Source organism: Rhinopithecus bieti, unplaced genomic scaffold (genome assembly GCF_001698545.2).
Source record: "Rhinopithecus bieti isolate Rb0 unplaced genomic scaffold, ASM169854v2 scaffold_1017, whole genome shotgun sequence".
Lineage (NCBI taxonomy): Eukaryota > Metazoa > Chordata > Mammalia > Primates > Cercopithecidae > Rhinopithecus > Rhinopithecus bieti.
Window position 1 is genome coordinate 3,938,498 of NW_016803657.1, and position 18,249 is coordinate 3,956,746.

An 18,249-nucleotide genomic window follows, 5' to 3' on the forward strand; every position below is an offset into this window, starting at 1 on the left:
AAAAAAAAAAAAAAAAAAAAAAAAAGGGCTGTTCAAAAGCCAGAAGAGGCATATCCCAGCCTAAGTCTGGGCAGGGGCCACCCAAGGGGATGCAGGTAGACACAGAGTTCACGGCAAACCTACCGCAAACCAGCAGTGGGGCGGAAGTGCAGATCAGAGGGTCAGCATTCCAGGTCTGCACTTTCAACAAGTCATGAAACCCTGAGCCTTAGTTTTCTCACCAATTAATGGGGACCAGTGTCCCTACTCTAAGGTATTTGGGAGCGCTCTGGGTGGACTGTCTCACCCTGTTCAAATGCCAGTGCATGCAGCTACCCTGGCTTTAGAGCAGGAAACATAAACAGCAAAGATATTCTCCACAGCACACGCATCCCAGCAAAAAGCCAAAAGCAAGCTTGACGCCCACGGTGAGGGAGCTGACTAAAGAGCCTACGGTGCAAGCACTACCTGGAACAGGATGAAACTTTCCCAATGACGACAGTGTCTTCCGTTGTATGGGCAGCTGGCTGATCTCATTATTCAGGGGAACCTTTCTATATAGAAAATCTTACTCAAAACCCTAAGACATAAAACAGATTGAAAACTGCGTCTCAGCTTCACCCAGAGTGGAGAATCCATAGCCCTGGCCATGAAGCCTCTTCTAGGTTCTGGAGGGAGCAGCCCCAGTGGGGCCACCAGGAAGCCCCAGGGCTTACGGGACTTGGAAATTTAGCTGGGCTGTTGGGAAGAGATGTCAATATATCAAGAGTAGTCGGGCGCCGTGGCTCACATCTGTAATCCCAGCACTTTGGGAGGCCAAGGTGGGCGGATCACCTGAGGTCAAGAGTTTGAGATCAGCCTGGCCAACATGGTGAAACCTTGTCTCTACTTAAAAAAACAAAAAGAAAAAATTAGCCAGGTGTGGTGGCGGGCGCCTGTAATCCCAGCTACTCAGGAGGCTGAGGCCGGAGAATCTCTTGAACCCGGCAGGCGGAGTTTGCAGTGAACCGAGATCACACCATTGCACTCCAGTCTGGGCAACAGAGCAAGATTCCCTCTAGGGTGGGGAAAAACAAAAAACAAAATCAAAACAAAACAAAAAATATATATGTATATATGTATGTATTATTAAGCAAAAATAGCTCCAGTAAGGCTGCAAATTAGCAAGAAGAGTACGGAACAACATCGCTTTTGAAAATGTGAGGGATCGATGCAAACACAAGCCTGGAAGGATGCACACCACCGTGCTGGTGCTGGTACCTCCGGGCGGTCTCATACAAGGTGATTTCCATTTTCACCACACCTTCCTACCTTGTCTTTCATTTTTAAAACGGCAGCATCCTATTTTTATCATCACCCCTACTAAACCACCCCCTCAGAAGCGCGCGCCTTCAGAAAAGGGCTCCACCGTCCTGCGTCCACTGGCAGAGGCAGCTTGCCCATGCCCACTCAGCCTCAGGGTAGCCAGAAGGTGCCAACAGCAGTGCAGAGGCCCCACCTGTGCCTGCGGCATTGACCTTCTGCACCGCCACCTGACTCCAGGCCCCAGGAGCTGCTCCGCAGTCTAACACCCGAAGGCCAGGCCGCAGAATCTGGTGCCTCTCGTTCACCTCCAGGAGCTTGAAGGCGCTTCGACACCGGTAACTCTCCACCTTCGCAGCCTTCACAAACGGGTCCCTGAGATGTCGAGTCAGCCACAGGTGCTCAGCGCCTGTCCGATTCTTGCAGCGACTCCCAGCAGTATGGAACCCTTGGCGCTGAAAGGAAGCACACACCAGCTTCACGTACCTGGTGGGAGAGAAGAGGAGCAGGTAGGTTGGCATCACACAGAATGGCAGGTCACGAGCTGGGGGGGCCCTCGGATCAACTCATTCATTTCTAAGGATGGGGCACCAAGCCCAGGAGGGGAGGTGAACTGACAAGACTACATAGTCGGAAAGCAGGCATCACAGGCCAAACTGTGTCCCCACAAAATTCATGTGTTGATGTCCTAACCCTTGGTACCTCAGAATATGGGTGTATTCAGAGACAGGACCCAAATACACCCACACACCTGAAAGAGGTGACCAAGTTAAAACAAGGTCATATGGGTAGGCCGTATTCCAATAGCACTGATGTCCTTATAAAAAGAGATTGGGGGCCGGGTATGGTGGCTCACACCTGTAATTCCAGCAGTCTTGGAGGCCAAGGCAGGTGGATCCCCTGAGGTCAGGAGTTCGAGACCAGCCTGGCCAACCATGGCCAACATGGTGAAACCCCATCTCCACTAAAATGCAAAAATTAGCGTGGTGGCACGTGCCTGTAAACCCAGCTACTCGGGAGGTTGACGCAGGAGGATCACCTGAACCCAGGAGGCAGAGGTTGCAGTGAGCCGACATTATGCCACTGCACTCCAGCCTGGGTGACAGAGTGAGACTCTGTCTCAAAAAATAAGTATACATGTAAATTAATTAATTAAAGTAATATTCTTTTCTCATGTGGCAAAAATGTTCATTGAGTTCTGAGAGACTGCAAGAAAACCTCCTCAGGACAGATCCTTGCCTTAGTTACCTAGTTCAGGGCTTTGGCAATAATATAGGGGGTCTGGCCTGTCATATTTCTTTTTCTTTCCTTTTTTTTTTTTTTTTTTTTTTTTTGAGACAGGGTCTCTATAGCCCAGGCCCAGGCTATTTTTCTATTTCAGGAGAGATGGGGTTTCACCATGTTGGCCAAGCTGGTCTTGAACTCCTGACCTTGGGCGATCCACCCACTTTGGCCTCCCAAAGTGCTGGCATTACAGGCGTGAACCACCTCACTCAGTCATTTTTCTTTTTTTCTTTTTTTTCTTTTTCGCCATCGCCAGGCTGGAGTGCAGTGGCACAATCACAGCTGATTGCTGCCATAACCTCTGGATCTCAAGTGAACCTTCCACCTCAGCCTCCTGAGTAGCTGGGACTACAGGTGTGCACCACCATGCCTGGACTAATTTTTTTTTTAATCTTTAAAAACTTTTTTTAGAGATGGCATCTCACTATATTGGTTAGGCTGGTCTCGAACTCCTAGGCTCAAACGATCCTCCTGCCTCAGACTCCCAAAGTGCTGGGATGACAGGTGTGGGCCACCAAGCCCGGTCTCTATGTCTTTCTGATTTAAATAAATAAATAAAAGTTACTACCCCATGCGTGCTGACCAGCCAGGAGGCACTGACGGCTGACCGTGAGTCGCCGTCTTCACCTGGCTTAAGGGGTCTCCCGGGAAACTGGCACAGGCCGGTCCCGGGAGCCAGAACCCACTCGACAGCCCAGGAAGCGTGGGCAATGGAGCTACCCCGCCCACGAAACGAACTCTCGCCTCCGGCGCCTCGGATCTGCGCCCCTGCGCTGCCCCCCGCACCTGGACTCTGCCCCCGGCCCCAGCCTCCCCACGGCCCAACCGGCCCTGCCCCTGGAGACCCGATGGCGCCCTCCTCCCGGGGAACTGCGACCAGGAACCCCGGCCTCGCCCCTGTCGCGCTCGCTAAGTGCGGCGACAGTGCCCAGCGCTCGGCACCCAACCCCGAGGCCAGGAGCAAGGAAGGCGACGGGGCGAACCCCCAACCAATCCCGTCTTCTGCACGCAAGGAAGAGGCGCACCGCTCACCCCGCCATGGATTTTCCCCGCGCCTGAAACGCGCCGCCGGAAATGTCTGACCTCACTTCCGGTCAGAGGCCCGGCCCCCGGAAGCGGCGGTGCAGGTACGAAAAGCGCGCGCGGGGATCCTAGGAGTCGTGGTGACCAGGGAGGGAGGGGAGCCCTGCCAGCGGGCGGCAGGAGAACGGGGGAGCCAAGTCATGGGCTTGGGGGAGACCAGGAGAGCGGGGCCGGGTACTCGGGGAGACCAGAAGAGCGGGGTCGGGGCTCGGGGAGACCAGAAGACCGAGACCAGGGGCTCGAGGGAGACGAGGCGAGCGGGGCCGGTGGCTTAGGGGAGACCAGGAGAGCGGGGCCGGTGGCTTAGGGGAGACCAGGAGAGCGGGGCCGGGGCTTGGGGAGACAGGGAGAGGGGGGCCGGGGCTTGGGGAGAGAGGGAGAGCGGGGCCGGGGTTTGGGGAGAGACGCGGAGAGCGGGGCCGGGGTCTTGGGGAGACCAGGAGAGCGGGACGGTGGCTTGGGGATACCAGGAGTAAATCATCACAGAAATTTACTTTGGAAACCGTGGCTTCTGGCAGGAACAGGTCGGTGTCGGGACAAAGTACACGGGCCCCGTGTGAAGCTCAGCCACAAACCCACTTACCCTGTCTGACCTGCCTCCGCCACCAGGACCCAGTCTCAGTGAAATGGGAAAGGATCCCTTGTCCTCCTCGAAGGGCATGCGATGGGGATGTGGCTCACTTCTTCAGTGCCTCGCTGCTCACGCGTCTAGGGGAGCACAGAGCCGGGCAGGCTGTGGGGCCCCCACCCAGGGCAGTGTCTAGGGGTGAATGTTTGCGGCTCCTGAAGCCCCAGTGGACGTGTGTTAGAGGGTACTCTTTCAGTTTAGCCTTGTAGGTGGCTTGTGTTAGCTGTTAGACTCCCTGCCTTATCGCAAGGACAGAGAGCTTTCTGTATCCCCGGGCTTCTTGCCTTGATGTACTGGAGCAATCAGATCACACGGCGGCTTGGAGAGAGAGTGCGAGGTTTTATAAGTGGAATTAGCCCTCAGCAGATGGGGGAGCCAGAAGGGAGCTGGAGTGGGAAGGTGATTTTCCCCTGGAGTCGGGCTGCTGAGCAGCCTGGGTTCTCCTCTGACCACCCCTGCCAAACTCACGCTTCCTCCAGTTGATTCCCTGCTGGTGCCTGTTGTGCTTTCCACGTCCTCTTGACATCCAGCAGCTTGTCTATCTGCCCACTAGGGTCTGGGGGGTTTTATAGGCACAGGACTGGGACGTGGCGGGCTTGGGAAATGCAACATTTGGGCAGGAAAACAGAAATACCTGTCCTCACCTGGGTTCCTGGGCATAGGCCTGGGGGTGGAGCCCTAGCCAAAGACCACGCCCTCCTCTACCCAGCACTTCCCTGCCCGCTTCCTTACCATCGGGGCCCTTTTCTCAGACACCACAGCTTCCAAGGAGGATCACTGGTCCTGAATCTTGTGTCTCCGCCAGGTGTGGACCCCAGAAAAGTTGGTCCTGGAGGGGCGCAGTGGCTCACGCCTGTAATCTCAGCACTTTGGGAGGCTGAGGTGGGTGGATTGCTTGAGCTCAGGAGTTCATGACCAGCCTGGGCAACATGACAAAACCCCATCTCTACTGAAAATACAGCAATTAGCTGGGTGTGGTGGCTCATGCCTGTGGTCCCAGCAATGTGGGATGCTGAAACAGGAGGATGGCTTCAGCCAGGGAGGCCGAGATTACAGCGAACCGAGATCATGCCACTCTCCTCCAGCCTGTGCAACAGCAGGATCTCATCTCAAAATAAATAAAGGAAAGTTGGTCCTGGCCCTCCAGCATTTCTCCAGGGTCCTTTTTCCATCAGGGACCTGGCTGAGGCATCACCCTTAGTCCTCTGGACCTGGACCTGTACACCTATGGGAGCAGGAAGGGCCCTTGCGACTTCCAGTGGCCCCCCTGGGTGCCAGGTCCTACAGTAGCCACAGTAGGAGCAGAGTGAGTGGGGTATAAACTCCTGTCACAGGAGGGAGGACTAGCCAGGCCCCGTTGGGTGGACCTGTGTCTACAGCCACACATTTCCTGGGGATCTAGAAGCCTGCTACAGAGAAGCCAGGTCCCACTAGACCGAAAGAAGCTCCTATTAATCAAAAGGCCAGACGTGAGAACCACAGGATAAACTGGTTATTTTGATGCCAGTCAGGCACGGAGAACATTGTTCCCCCACTGTGTGCCTATAGGCAGGGCGATCCTGGGGGTCGACGCAGGAGCAAGAGTGCACTCTGGAAAGGTCATCTCCTCTGCACCTGAAGGCTGAGTTGTGGAGAAGGAAGGAAGCGCCGGCCTCTGTTCTGCTTGATCAGCCCTGCTGACCACTGGGTTCTGTTTCTACCCCAGAAAATCATTGAGGTTTCCACCTGCCACAAGGGAGCCACACTGTGGCCAGGGCTGGGAAATTACAGCGTACCTCCCCCCCCCCCACCCCGCCTCCAGAGCACATCCCAGTCCTCCTGGCCCCTGGCACGTGCTTCCTCCACGCGCATCATAACAACTACTTCCTCTTCACCTTCCTTTCAGAACCCAGGGACCATGGTGCCTCAGGCTCTATACCCTGGTGCTGGTCCTGCATCCTCAGCGAGTTTCTCCTGGGCATGAAAGCGGAGGCTTCGCCGGCGGGTGGAATGGTTTCGGGGGCAAAGTGCAAGAAGGAGAGACCATCGAGGATGGGGCCAGGAGGTAAGGACAGGGCAGGTCTGCCGGGAACCGGCTTGGCTTTCCCAGGGCACAGGGATTTGGGCTGTAGGGCCACACCCTTGATTTCACCACTTAGGGCTAAGTGACCTGGACAGGGGGTTAACCCTGTGAGCCTCAGTAGTCTTCATTCACAATGAAAAAACCAGTCCGCAGCCCTTAGGACTCTTGTGAAGGATTAAATGAGAATGAACACAAAACTTAGAACAGTGCATGGTGATGCTGAGTGTGTTTAGCTGTCGATGTGGGTGCATGTTGTGTGTTTAGGTGGGTTGGTGCGTGCTTGAGTGTGGTTAGCTGTTGTGTGTGGGCGGTGGTGTGTGCTGAATGTGTGTTGCTGTGGTGGTGGGTGAGTGCTGAGTGTGTGTTAGCTGTGGGTGTGTGGTGTGTGTTGAGTTGTGTTAGCTGTTGTGTGTGGTTGTTGGTGCATTTTAGTGGTGTTAGCTGTTGTGTGTGGTATGTGGGCGTGTATGAGTGTGTTAGCTGTGGTGTTGGTGCCTGTTGAGTGTGTGTTAGCTGTTGTCATGGTGTGTGATGCATGTTGAGTGTGTTAGCTGTGATGGTGCAGTGGTGCGTGCTGAGTGTGTTTAGCTGTGTGGTGTATGTGGTGACGTGCTGAGTTTTGGTTTGTGTGAGCGTGGTGTGTGGTGCGTTTTGGAGTGTGGTGTTAGCTGTTGTGTGCGGTGTGTAGTGCATGGTGGAGGTGTGTTAGCTGTTGTGTGTGGTGTGTGGTGCGTGTTGAGTGTGTGTTACTGTTGGTGTGGTGCGGTGTGCGTGCTGAGTGTGTGTTAGCTGTTGTGTTGGTGTGTGGGTGAGTGGCTGAGTGTTAGCTGTGGCTGTGTGGTGCGTGTTGAGTGTGTATTAGCTGTTGTGTGCGGGTGTGGTGCGTGTTGAGGTGTTAGCTGGTTGTGCATGGTGTGTGATGCATGTGTTAGCTGTTGTGTGTGGGTGTGTGGTGCGTGGTTGAATGCGTGTTAGCTGTTTGCGCATGGGGTAGTGAGTGCTGAGTGCGTGTCGCTGTTGTGTGCATGGTGTGTGATGCATGTTGAGTGTTAGCGTTGTGTGTGGTTGTGTAGTGAGTGCTGTGTGTGTTAGCTGTGTGTGTGGTGGTGATGCATGTTGAGTGTGTTAGCTGTTGTGTGTGGTGTGTAGTGAGTGCTGAGTGTGTGTTAGCTGTTGTGTATGGTGTGTGGTGCATGTTGAGTGTGTGTTAGCTGTTGTGTGTGGTGTGTAGTGAATGCTGTGTGTGTTAGCTGTTGTGTGTGGTGTGTGATGCATGTTGAGTGTGTTAGCTGTTGTGTGTGGTGTGTAGTGAGTGCTGAGTGCATGTTAGCTGTTGTGGCATGGTGGTGCTGGGGGCTGCAGGGTGTATCTGGAAGCTTCTGTGCATCGCGGCTTGAATTGAACCCTCCTGGCACCCTCACTGTCACCAAGGGGCTCGTCAGTCACTTGGTTCCTCTGTTTGTTCAGTGGCGCTGATGATTGCTTTTATCTCACACCCAGTGTACACAAAGTCTGCATCCTCAACACAGCCAGCTTCACCGAGGAGGGAACTGAAGCCCAGAGAGGTTGAGCTGTTTACCCAAGATCACACAGTCCTCCAGACACCCCTCACCCCTCACAGGGTAAATGAGGTCATCTGTGTAAACATCGCTGCACGGATGTTAGCCCCCATTCATGTTTTCAGATGTTAGCCCCCATTCATGTTTTTGTTCTGAGAAAGGTAGGCCAGCTTCCCTGGAGAGGAGAACTACGGAGTAAAGAGGGTCCTGGCACAGAGGAAAGCCGGGACCCTGCAGCCCAGTGGCGTTCCAAGTTTTTCATCACAACCTGCAGTAAGAAATACGTTTTATACTCTGACAGAGTCTACACACTCAGGTATGCAGGTACAGCTAAAATAAGTTGCAGTAGCTGCCCTTATTACATCTTTTTTTCTCCAGAGATGGGATCTCACCCAGGCAGGAGTGCAGTGGCACCCTCATGGCTCACTGCAGCCTCAAGGTCCTGGGCTCAAACGATCCTCCTGCCTCAGTCTCGCAAATAGCTGGGACCACAGACACATGCCACCATGCTCAGTTAGTTTTTAATTCTTCATAGACATGGGGTCTCATTAACTCCTGGGCTCAAGTGATCCTCCCTCCTGGGCCTCCCAGAGTGCTGAGATTGCAGGCGTGAGCCACTGGCTTGACCTTTTTTTTCAATTGTAATCCACTAAGCTGAGTTCCCAGATCATGTGGGTCCCAACCCTCAGTTTGGAGAGCCCTGTGTGTGCTTCCCCTCTAAGGCCTGGGACCCCGGGCTCCAGCCATGCAGACACATTTGATCAGTCACCGTGGCAGGTGCCAGTGCGACAGGCTGTGCTGGGGGCCGCAGCTGGGGAGGAGGACCACTGGGTGTGAGTCGGGCATCCGGCGTGTCCATGCCAGGAGTGTGTGCAGAGCAACAATAGCACAGGAAACAGGCAGGAAGGTGGCCCTGGGGGTTCTCCTGCCAGCCCTTTGTCTTTGATCTGGTAAGACCGCCCATCAGCTCATGGATTTCGGTAGCACTGCTCTGTGTGGGGCCTGGGGACACAGGGAGGAACAGGTCAGTCCCTGCCTCTCATGTCGTCTGGCGCCGGGTTCAGGAGACCTGCAGAAGGAGGTCTGGTCCACACCTGGTGGCCAGGGGCCTCCAGGAGAAAGGAAGAGTGATGAACTGGGTACCAGGAAAACACTGAGGGTTTGACGTTGGCGGGGGTGCGTAGAGGGAGGGAGGAAGGAGACCTTCGTGGAAGCACAGAGGGCTGGAGAAGCGCCAGCTCTGCAGAGAAGTTGGGGGTGTGAGGGGAGCAGGCAGCAGGGCTGAGGAGGCTGGATGGAAGAGCTCCAGGTGGCTGGATTTCTTCTCCTTGTTCTGCTGGTGACAAGCAAAGCACAGGCCCTCTCGGCAGCCCTGATTTATTTTCTTCTGAACTTTGTCACGGTCGAAAGAACTTTCCTCCAACCCTCTGTAAATATTACACAGACAGAGGGACCAGCACTCCAGACCCTCAATGCTGAATACAGCGCTGGCTTGCTCTCAGCCCAGGGTTCGAGTGGGGGAACTGAGCCACAGAGCAGGAAGCCTGTGACTTCCATCCTCGGGGGTAACCTGGATCCATCCCCCTCACCTGGACAGGTGCAGCAGCCCCGTAGCTGGGCTGGCCCTCATGGCCTCCACCCTCCCCTCTGCAGTCCCCATTCCACACAGCTGCCAGGTGGCCCTTCCCACACTGCATCTAGGTCTCCCCCAACCCGCAACACACACAGACGCATACTCACACATTAAACCCTTAACACCTCTCAGTGCGCTTACAGCCGCCCTCCTGTGTCAGCCATTGAGCCCCTCACGGGCTTGCCTTGCCCCCTCCCTCCCGACCCTCTGCTCCTGGGACATCCCAAGCTGTTGCCCACCTTGCTGTTCATCCGGTTGACCCCCCACCCCACCCCCTGGCAGCTTTCACAGCTAAGAAAGTGCCTTCCCCACCTGTCGTTCTCAACACATCTCATCCCGTATCTTTCCTTCATGGCACTCTCACCCTTTCTAATCATATTTAGTGATTCACTTCCTGCCAGTCTTTCTCCAGAATCATTCTATAAGATCAGGACTGCCCAGGATAGAGTGCGGTGACACAGTCATAGCTCACGGCTGCCTCAACCTCCTGAGCTCAAGCCATCTTCCCGAGTAGCTGAGACTACCAGTGCACACCACCACACCTGGCTAATTTTTTTATTTTTAGTAGAGACAGGGTTTTGCCATGTTGCCCAGGCTGGTGTCAAATTCCTGGCCTCAAGCAATCCTCCCATCTCAGCCTCCCAAAGCACTGGGATTACAGGCGTGAGTCACTGTGCCCAGCGTAACTTGCACTTTTATTGAAGTGTCATGCACATAGAGAAAATTGCACAGTAGATTTTTAAGAAGTGGAAGTGGATCCACCTGTTTTTTTGTTTTGTTTTGTTTTGTTTTGTTTTGTTTTTGAGACGGAGTCTCACGGTGTCACCCAGGCTGGAGTGCAGTGGCACGGTCTTGGCTCACTGCAAGCTCCGCCTCCCAGGTTCAAGCGATTCTCCTACCTCAGCTTCCTGAGAAGCTGGGACTACAGGCGCCCGCCACCATGCCCGGCTAATTTTTGTATTTTTAGTAGAGACAGGGTTTCACCACGTCGGCCAGGATGGTGTCGATCTTCTGACCTTGTGATCCACCCGCTGCAGCCTCCCAAAGTGCTGGGATTACAGGCATGAGGCACCGTGCCCGGCCACCTGTTTCTTTTTTTGAGATGGACTCTTGCTCTGTTGCCCAGGCTGGAGTGCAGTGGCATGATCTCTGCTCACTGCAGCCTCCACCTCCCAGTTCAAGCGATTCTCCTGCTTGAGCCTCCTGAGTAGCTGGGACTACAGGCGTGCACCACCACATCTGGCTATTTTTTTTATTTTTTGGTAGAGACAGAGTTTCATCGTGTTGTCCAGGCTGGTCTCGAACTGACCTCAAGTGATCCAGCTGCCTCTGCCTCCCAAAGTGCTGGAATTACAGGTGTGAGCCACTACACCTGGCAGGTCCACCTGTGTTTTGTTTTGTTTTGTTTTGTTTTTTTAGACGGAGTCTTGCTCTGTCGCCCAGGCTGGAGTGCAGTGGCCGGATCTCAGCTCACTGCAAGCTCCGCCTCCCAGGTTCAGGCCATTCTCCTGCCTCAGCCTCCCGAGTAGCTGGGACTACAGGCGCTCACCACCTCGCCCGGCTAGTTTTTTTGTATTTTTTAGTAGAGACGGGGTTTCACCGTGTTAGCCAGGATGGTCTCGATCTCCTGACCTCGTGATCCGCCCATCTCGGCCTCCCAAAGTGCTGGGATTACAGGCTTGAGCCATCGCGCCCGGCCAGGTCCACCTGTTTAACCAACATGTAGATCAAGAAAAAGAAGTGGACCGTGGGACCCCACCCTCCACCCTGACTTCCGGCACAGCTGATGACTGCGGCCTGTTCCCAAATAAGGTGTGGGATCCTAGAGGCTGCGCCCTTGTCTGGCTTTTCAGCATCACATGTGCCACAGCAGTGGCTCCTCCAGCTGCTGGGTAATGCTCTGCAGAGGCCCGTGCTGCAGCTCACCCGCTTTGCTGCAGCTCACCCGCTTTGCTGCAGGCTCACCCTCTCTGCAGCAGGCCCCCAGCTCTGCTGCAGCTCACCCCTCTGCTGCAGGTGTGCGTGCAGGGCTTACTCGTGGGAACTGTTGAAAGCGACTGCCAGGAACTGTCCTGACGTGTCTTTTGGTGCCCGTGTGCACCTTTTCCTGTGGACAGTTACCTTGGAGGAAAACTGTCTATGTACAGCTTCAGCAGAGATTGCCAGCGTCTTTTCACGGATGTTTCGCTAACTCAAACAAATGCTCAACCACACTTGGTACTTTCTCTTTTTCATCTTAGCCATGTTGGTGGGGAAGGTGAGCTTCCGGAGGTTCTGCGTGCCCTCAGGACTGCGGAAGGGGAGCACCTTCACAGTGTCTGTGGGCTGCATTGATATCCTTCTTTGTGAGTCTGCCGGCCTCATGGATATCCTTTGTGAGTCTGCGGGCCGCGTGGATGTCCAGATTTCTTTGTGAGTCTGCAGGCCGCTTGGATATCTTTTTTTTTTTTTTTTTTTTTTTTGGAGATGGAGTCTCGCTCTGTCGCCCAGGCTGGAGTGCAGTGGCCGGATCTCGGCTCACTGCAAACTCCGCCTCCCGGGTTCATGCCATTCTCCTGCCTCAGTCTCCCGAGTAGCTGGGACTACAGGCGCCTGCCACCTCGCCCGGCTAGTTTTTTGTATTTTTTAGTAGAGACGGGTTTCACCGTGTTAGCCAGGATAGTCTCGATCTCCTGACCTTGTGATCCACCCGTCTCGGCCTCCCAAAGTGCTGGGATTACAGGCGTGAGCCACCGCACCTGGCCATAATTTTTATTTTAGCGCCATCTCAGCTCACTGCAACCTCCACCTCCCGGGTTCAAGTGATTCTCCTGCCTCAGCCTCCCAAGTAGCTGGGATTACAGGCACCCACCACCATCCCCGGCTAATTGTTTTGTGTATTTTTAGTGGAGATGGGGGATTCACCATGTTGGCCAGGCTGGTCTTGAACGCCTGACTTCACGGGATCCACCCGCCTCGGCTTCCCAAAGTGCTGTGATTACAGGCGTGAGCCACTGTGCCCGGCCGAGACCCTGTCGTAAAGAAAAGAAAGCACCTGCAGGTGTGAGGAACGGGGGCTTGCTGGAGCCACACAGGCTGGTGCTTAGGGGAACCCAGCAGCAAACAGCCTCGCGTCCAGGAGATGAGGTACCGTCAGCCACAGGCCACCAGCATGGCCCTGGGCTGCAGTACCTGCCAGTCTGAACGGATTTGCTCCTGAGGCAACCCCAGGCCCTGCTGCTCAGGAGGGGGTGGCAGGGAGGAGCCTCGGCAGCCCAGTCTCCAGGGAGGCTGGTCCCTGCTTTATCCACGCAATACTCAGTCCTATTCTATCAGGAGGACCCCAGGACGGGCCCTAACTCCCAGGCCAAGAGCCGGTTTAGGCGACCTCCCCGCTCGCCTGCAGGGGGCAGGCCTGAGCGCCTAGCCCCAGTCCAGGAGGGCTGGACTCAGACCCTCCTCTGCGGGGCAGGGGACAGGCATGTAGAGAGTACTGAATCGTGGGGGTGTGCAGATTTGGGCCTTAGGTGCACAGTGTGAGCCAATCTTTCTAGACAGCATCCCTGATCCCCAAAGACCAGCGAGGCCAGGGACGCAGGAGCAGCGATGGGAAGCAGGCACGCCAGAACCTGCCACTCCCACCTCCCCACGCCACAGAGGCCTCACCACCCTGTGTTTGTTTCATGTAATTTCTCATCCTATTCCCCGTCTGCCGTGTGAGGAACCGAGTGCCATGGATAGAGCAGACGCTTGGGCAGAACTAAAGCAGCGTCGTCTTCGCCTGCCTGGCGCTCCCTGCCTGGGAAATGGAGCTTCAGCTCTGTCTCCCAGAGGATTCTTGATGTTTCCTACGCTGCCGTGTGCTGGGGAAGATTAACTAAAATCAGTCACAACACTCCATTGGGAGGTGACGCTTCTGAAGACGAGCAACAGCCGGCCGCCAAGAGGCGGGCGAGGCCCCACCAAACACCTCTGTTGCATCTAATTGGGGAGCCATTTGTACCCCACAAGTAGCAGCACACGTTAATTTTTTAGCTCAAGTCCAACTTTCATTAGCCATCTCCATGAATAAATGCCGATTCCAGGTCTGCTTCCTCTCTAGTCCCTGCAGTTTAAGTTGAGGAGGCATCACTTAAATCCGACCATTTAGGCCAGGCATGGTGGCTCACACCTGAAATCCCAGCACGCTGGGAGGCCAAAGCACAAGGATCACTTTGAGCCCAGGAGTTCAGGACCAGACTGGGCAACATAGCAAGACCCTGTCTCTTAAAAAAAAAAAAAAAATTAGCCGGGCATGGTAAGAGAGGCAGACTAAGGTACCCAGCAGCTGCAGCCCGTGTATCCCCAGGGTCCCAGCATGGAGTGGGTCTTCGGGAAGCGTCTGCTGAGGGACTGAGCAAGAACCCTAATGAACACAGCAAGCAAACACTCAAAACGGGAGGTCAGCAGCGCCGCTGTGCCCAACACGGGTTTCCACCATAACCCGAAGTTGAAACATTTTATTCTTCCGTACCAAATAGGAGTTGAGAAGCCGGCTCTGGATGCCTTAAGGTGTAGAATGTCACGCACTCCTTTCTTGTGTGGAAAGCCCACAGCGTAAGTGTGTATAACGTTTGCCTTTTTTTTTTTTTTTTTTTTTTTAGACAGGGTCTAGCTCGGTTGCCCAGGCTGGAATGCAGTGCAGTGATCACACCTCACTGCAGCCTCCAACTCCTGGGCTCAAGCATTCCTCTCATCTCAGTCTCCTGAGTAGCTGGGACTACAGGCGAGTGCCACCATGCCTGGCTAATTTTACTTCTTTTTGTAGAAACGGTTTTGCCATGTTGCCCAGGCTGGTCTCAAACTCCTGGGCTCAAGGGATCCTCCCACCCTGGCCTCCCAAAGTGCTGGGATTACAGGCATGAGCCACCCTGTACCCAACCTGTTTGCATTTTTATTTTTTAACTTTAAGGTATTAAGAGTTAATGTTTGCATTTTCTAAGAGATGAACAGAGGAGAAAGCCAAAGGAAAAACACTGAAATGGTAGCATTCCTGGGTGATGAGTTTATGGCGTTTTGTTTCCTGGTTGTCTACAACAAATATGTAATTTTTAAATTAGCAACAGCATTAGACTACTTCGGGGAAGGCTTCTGGCTCTGGGTGCGGGAAGCAGGGAAGGGCTTGTTCCCAGGCACGGCAGCACTTGAGCACTCCGTGGTGAAGTCAGCCCCTCACACCTCCTCTAGGCACAGCTGTGGGGAGCATGTCCCGAGAACATGCAGGAAGAGGACCAGGCCACATGTCCCGTGTGGTCAGTCCGGGGGCCAGAGTTAAAACCAGAGCTCCTCCTTCAGGAAAGAGATCATAGAAGCCTGTGGTTTCATCCTGTGTTCTCAGAGAAGGGGCACCAGGCTGCGAAGACGTTTCTTTGGGCAGACAGGCCCAGAATATAGAGCCCGGGTTCCCGGAACCAGCGTCCCAGGGCCCCGGCGGTCATAACTACCACTACATGGGCTCTGATGCTCAGCCATAGAAAAGCAAGTAACCGGGAATGAAGGAAGTGGGGTTGGTCCCCACCCTGCCACCCTCAGGTCTCAAGACCATGGACAAGTGGCTGACTCCACTGGGCCTAGGCTGTCATTGGTACACATACAGCACGGGCAAGAACTGTGTTCCTCCCACCAGCGGCTCCACACCACCTCCGGGCCCCTCCCCAGAGCCGCTCAACCAAACTCAGTGTCTTCACAGTTCAAGCTGATTCTGAAGCTCAGCCAGGTCAGAACCAGCTAATGCCTTCTGGGCGACATCCTCTGGGTCTCCCATCCACCCTGGTGGCTCCCTGGGCTGTGTGTAGATGCCCAGCTCCTCCCTGCCATTGTGTGGGCGTGGTGCCATGCCCTGACGGCCTCCCTCCCTCCCCCATCCACCTCTGCCCACAGGGAGCTGCAGGAGGAGAGCGGTCTGACGGTGGACGCCCTGCACAAGGTGGGCCAGATCATGTTTGAGTTCGTGGGCGAGCCTGAGCTCATGGACGTGCATGTCTTCTGCACAGACAGTGTCCAGGGGACCCCCATGGAGAGCGACGGTGAGTCTCACGGGGCCTGCTCCCCCTCCCCACTATGCAGGTCCCATCTCCTGTCTGGGAGAAAGGCCATCAGCCCAAACCATCTCTGAGTGCCAGGCAGCGGGCAGCCTGCGTCCCCTCCACCCCACAGTGCCAGCGTGGGGCCCATGAGCCGTGGTCTCTGCACTGAGGCTCCAGCAGTGTACCCGCCCCTGCTCTGCACCCATTTTCCTACCCTAAAATGAGAAACATGGTCATGAGGATTAAATATAAACGATCGTCAGGTTCCTCACGATCACTCGATGAACTCCTCAGAGAGTCAGTGTAAATTGGGGCTGGCCAGATGCCAGGGCTCACACCTGGAATCCCAGCACTGGGGGGCCAAGGCAGAAGGATCGCTTAAGCCCAGGAGTTCAAGACCAGTCTGGGCAATATAATGAGACCCTATCTCTACAAAAAAACATGTTTTTGTTGTTGTTGTTGAGATGGAGTCTCGCTCTGTCGCCCAGGCTGGAGTACAGTGGCACCATCTCGGCTCACTGCAAACTCTGCCTCCCAGGTTCACGCCATTCTCCTGCCTCAGTCTCCCAAGTAGCTGGGACTACAGGCGCCCGCCACCACACCTGGCTAATTTTTTGTATTTTTAGTAGAGACAGGGTTTCACCATGTTGGCCAGGCTGGTCTCAATCTCCTGACCTCATGATCTGCCCACCTCGGCCTCCCACAGTGCTGGGATTCCAGGCATGAGCCGCCGCGCCCGGCCGGAAAACCGTGTTTTTAAGCATGAAGTCTGGGTTGCACATCAGTGCCGCTCTTCCCCCCTCGGTACAGAAATGCGCCCATGCTGGTTCCAGCTGGACCAGATCCCCTTCAAGGACATGTGGCCCGACGACCGCTACTGGTTTCCACTCCTGCTTCAGAAGAAGAAATTCCACGGGTACTTCAAGTTCCAGGGTCAGGACACCATCCTGGACTACAAGCTCCGCGAGGTGGACGTGGTCTAGCAGGAGCCCAGGGCAGCCCCTGGGCAGGAGACGTGGCTGCTGAACAGCCGCAAACCGTCCTCACCTGGGGGCACCGAGTGGCTCGGAGCTGGGTTTTGTCTGGAATGGACTGGATGGAAAGGAAAATAAAGGTCTCTAGCGGTTTTTTTTTTCTTTTGGAGACAGAGTCTCGCTCTGTTGCCCAGCCTGGAGTACAGTGGCACGATCTCGTCTCAGTTCACTCTCCGCCTCCCAGGTTCAAGCGATCCTCCCATCTCAGCCTCCTGAAGAGGTGAAATTACAGGTGCACACTGCCACACCCAACTAATATTTGTATGTTTAGTAGAGATGGGGTTTCCCCATGTGGGCCAGGCTGGTCTTGAACTCCTGACCTCAGGTGATCCACCCGCCTCAGCCTCCCAAAGTGCTGGGATTACAGGCGTGAGCCACCACGCCTGGCCAGTCTCTAACCTTTTAAACGTCCTCCTCTGGACACCAGCACAGCCTGCCAGGTCCCCTCCACAGGAAGCTGCCAGATGTGCTGGGCTTCGGCCCGCGCTGCCACACAGAGGTAGGAGAGGATGGAGACTGCTCCCGAGGCGGGCAGCTGGCCCAGGGCAGGGGCACACATGCTCGGGGCACACAGCCGCAAGCTGGGGATGTGTCCTCTCAAAACCCCCTGCACAGTGTGGGAAGCTGAGGCTCGGCCAAGGGCTCTGGGCTAAAACCCAGATTGAACACCTCATAGGCTAGTCCCCTCCCCTGCCCAACTTTCATACATGTTTAATAACAGTTGTTCACACGTTTATTGATAAACGGTCCAAAATGTAGGTCACGTGTAAACAATTCCAGTTTATTGGGTATATTGGGTATTGATCCCTGTAGCCTCCTAAAGTGCTTTGGACATGAACAGACCCGCAAAGCAAGAGCAAAAGCCTCAGATGCACAGAGCCGCCCTGACATCCCTCAGCTCGGAGTCCCCGTGCCCCACATCAGAGCCCTAAACCTGTCTCCCCTGCCTGCATTGTCTCCAGCAGACAAAGGGCAGCTGTCTGCACAGTGCCCGAGTATGCAGGACACGAACCAGGAGGACCCACTGAAAATGTCCCCTTTCACCATGATTGACAGTCCCCCTACCGCGGCTCTGCCAGCCGTCCTCACAGGGCACGTGGCATCTGGCATCTCCAGCAGCATTACACACAGCTGTCCCTGCCAGCTGGGTGAGGCCGCAATGACCGGCACAGGCTTGGGCTTGGGCTTGGGCCATGGGCAGCAGGAGGGCTGGAGAGGCGTGCGGGGAACCCCCCTCTCCCTCCAGCACCGGGCCTCCACCTGCAGCAGTAAGCAAAGCCTCTCAGCGCCTGGGCCTGGGGACCTGCCCGGGCAGCACAGGGCGGGGGCCAAGAAAGAAGAAGAAAGGTGGCCTCTGCTGCCCCTGCCTGGCAGGCCTCTTTCTGCTGCCCTTTAGAAGGCACTGGGAGGGAGGTGTTCCAAAGCCAGTGCCCACCCCTCCACAGAGCCGACACCAGGGCACACAGGAAGTGGCCACAGTCACACATGGGAGACGGGCTGCCCTCCAGCCCCCCCTTCACCCCGCCCTCCTGACCCTCGCACCCCTGCTCTCCAGCCCCCCAACCCCTGCCCTTTTGCTCTCCTCACCCCTGCCCTCCTGTCCCCTCACCTCTGCCCTCCTGTCCCTCCTCACCCCTGCCC

General features: G+C 55.3%; 2 protein-coding genes across 2 annotated transcripts in view; one reads left to right on the plus strand and one right to left on the minus strand.

Annotated features, from left to right (window-relative positions):
• MRM2 (mitochondrial rRNA methyltransferase 2) overlaps nt 1–3,651 on the minus strand; it is an 8,071-nt gene extending 4,420 nt beyond the window's left edge. The window contains exons 1-2 of the mRNA XM_017894474.1: nt 3,598–3,651; nt 1,478–1,767 (exon numbers count right to left, since the gene is read on the minus strand). Coding sequence (XP_017749963.1) covers nt 1,478–1,767; nt 3,598–3,605 — 298 coding nt within the window. The 5' untranslated portion in view covers nt 3,606–3,651. The remainder of the gene's footprint in view (nt 1–1,477; nt 1,768–3,597) is intronic.
• A 448-nt stretch (nt 3,652–4,099) lies between these two features.
• Nucleotides 4,100–16,717, plus strand: NUDT1 (nudix hydrolase 1). Its single transcript, XM_017894483.1, is given in 5 exon segments — nt 4,100–4,675; nt 6,162–6,175; nt 6,177–6,320; nt 15,429–15,574; nt 16,385–16,717. Coding segments are annotated over 5 exon segments (588 nt in total). The 5' UTR covers nt 4,100–4,564; the 3' UTR covers nt 16,558–16,717.
• The last annotated feature ends 1,532 nt before the right edge of the window (nt 16,718–18,249 follow it).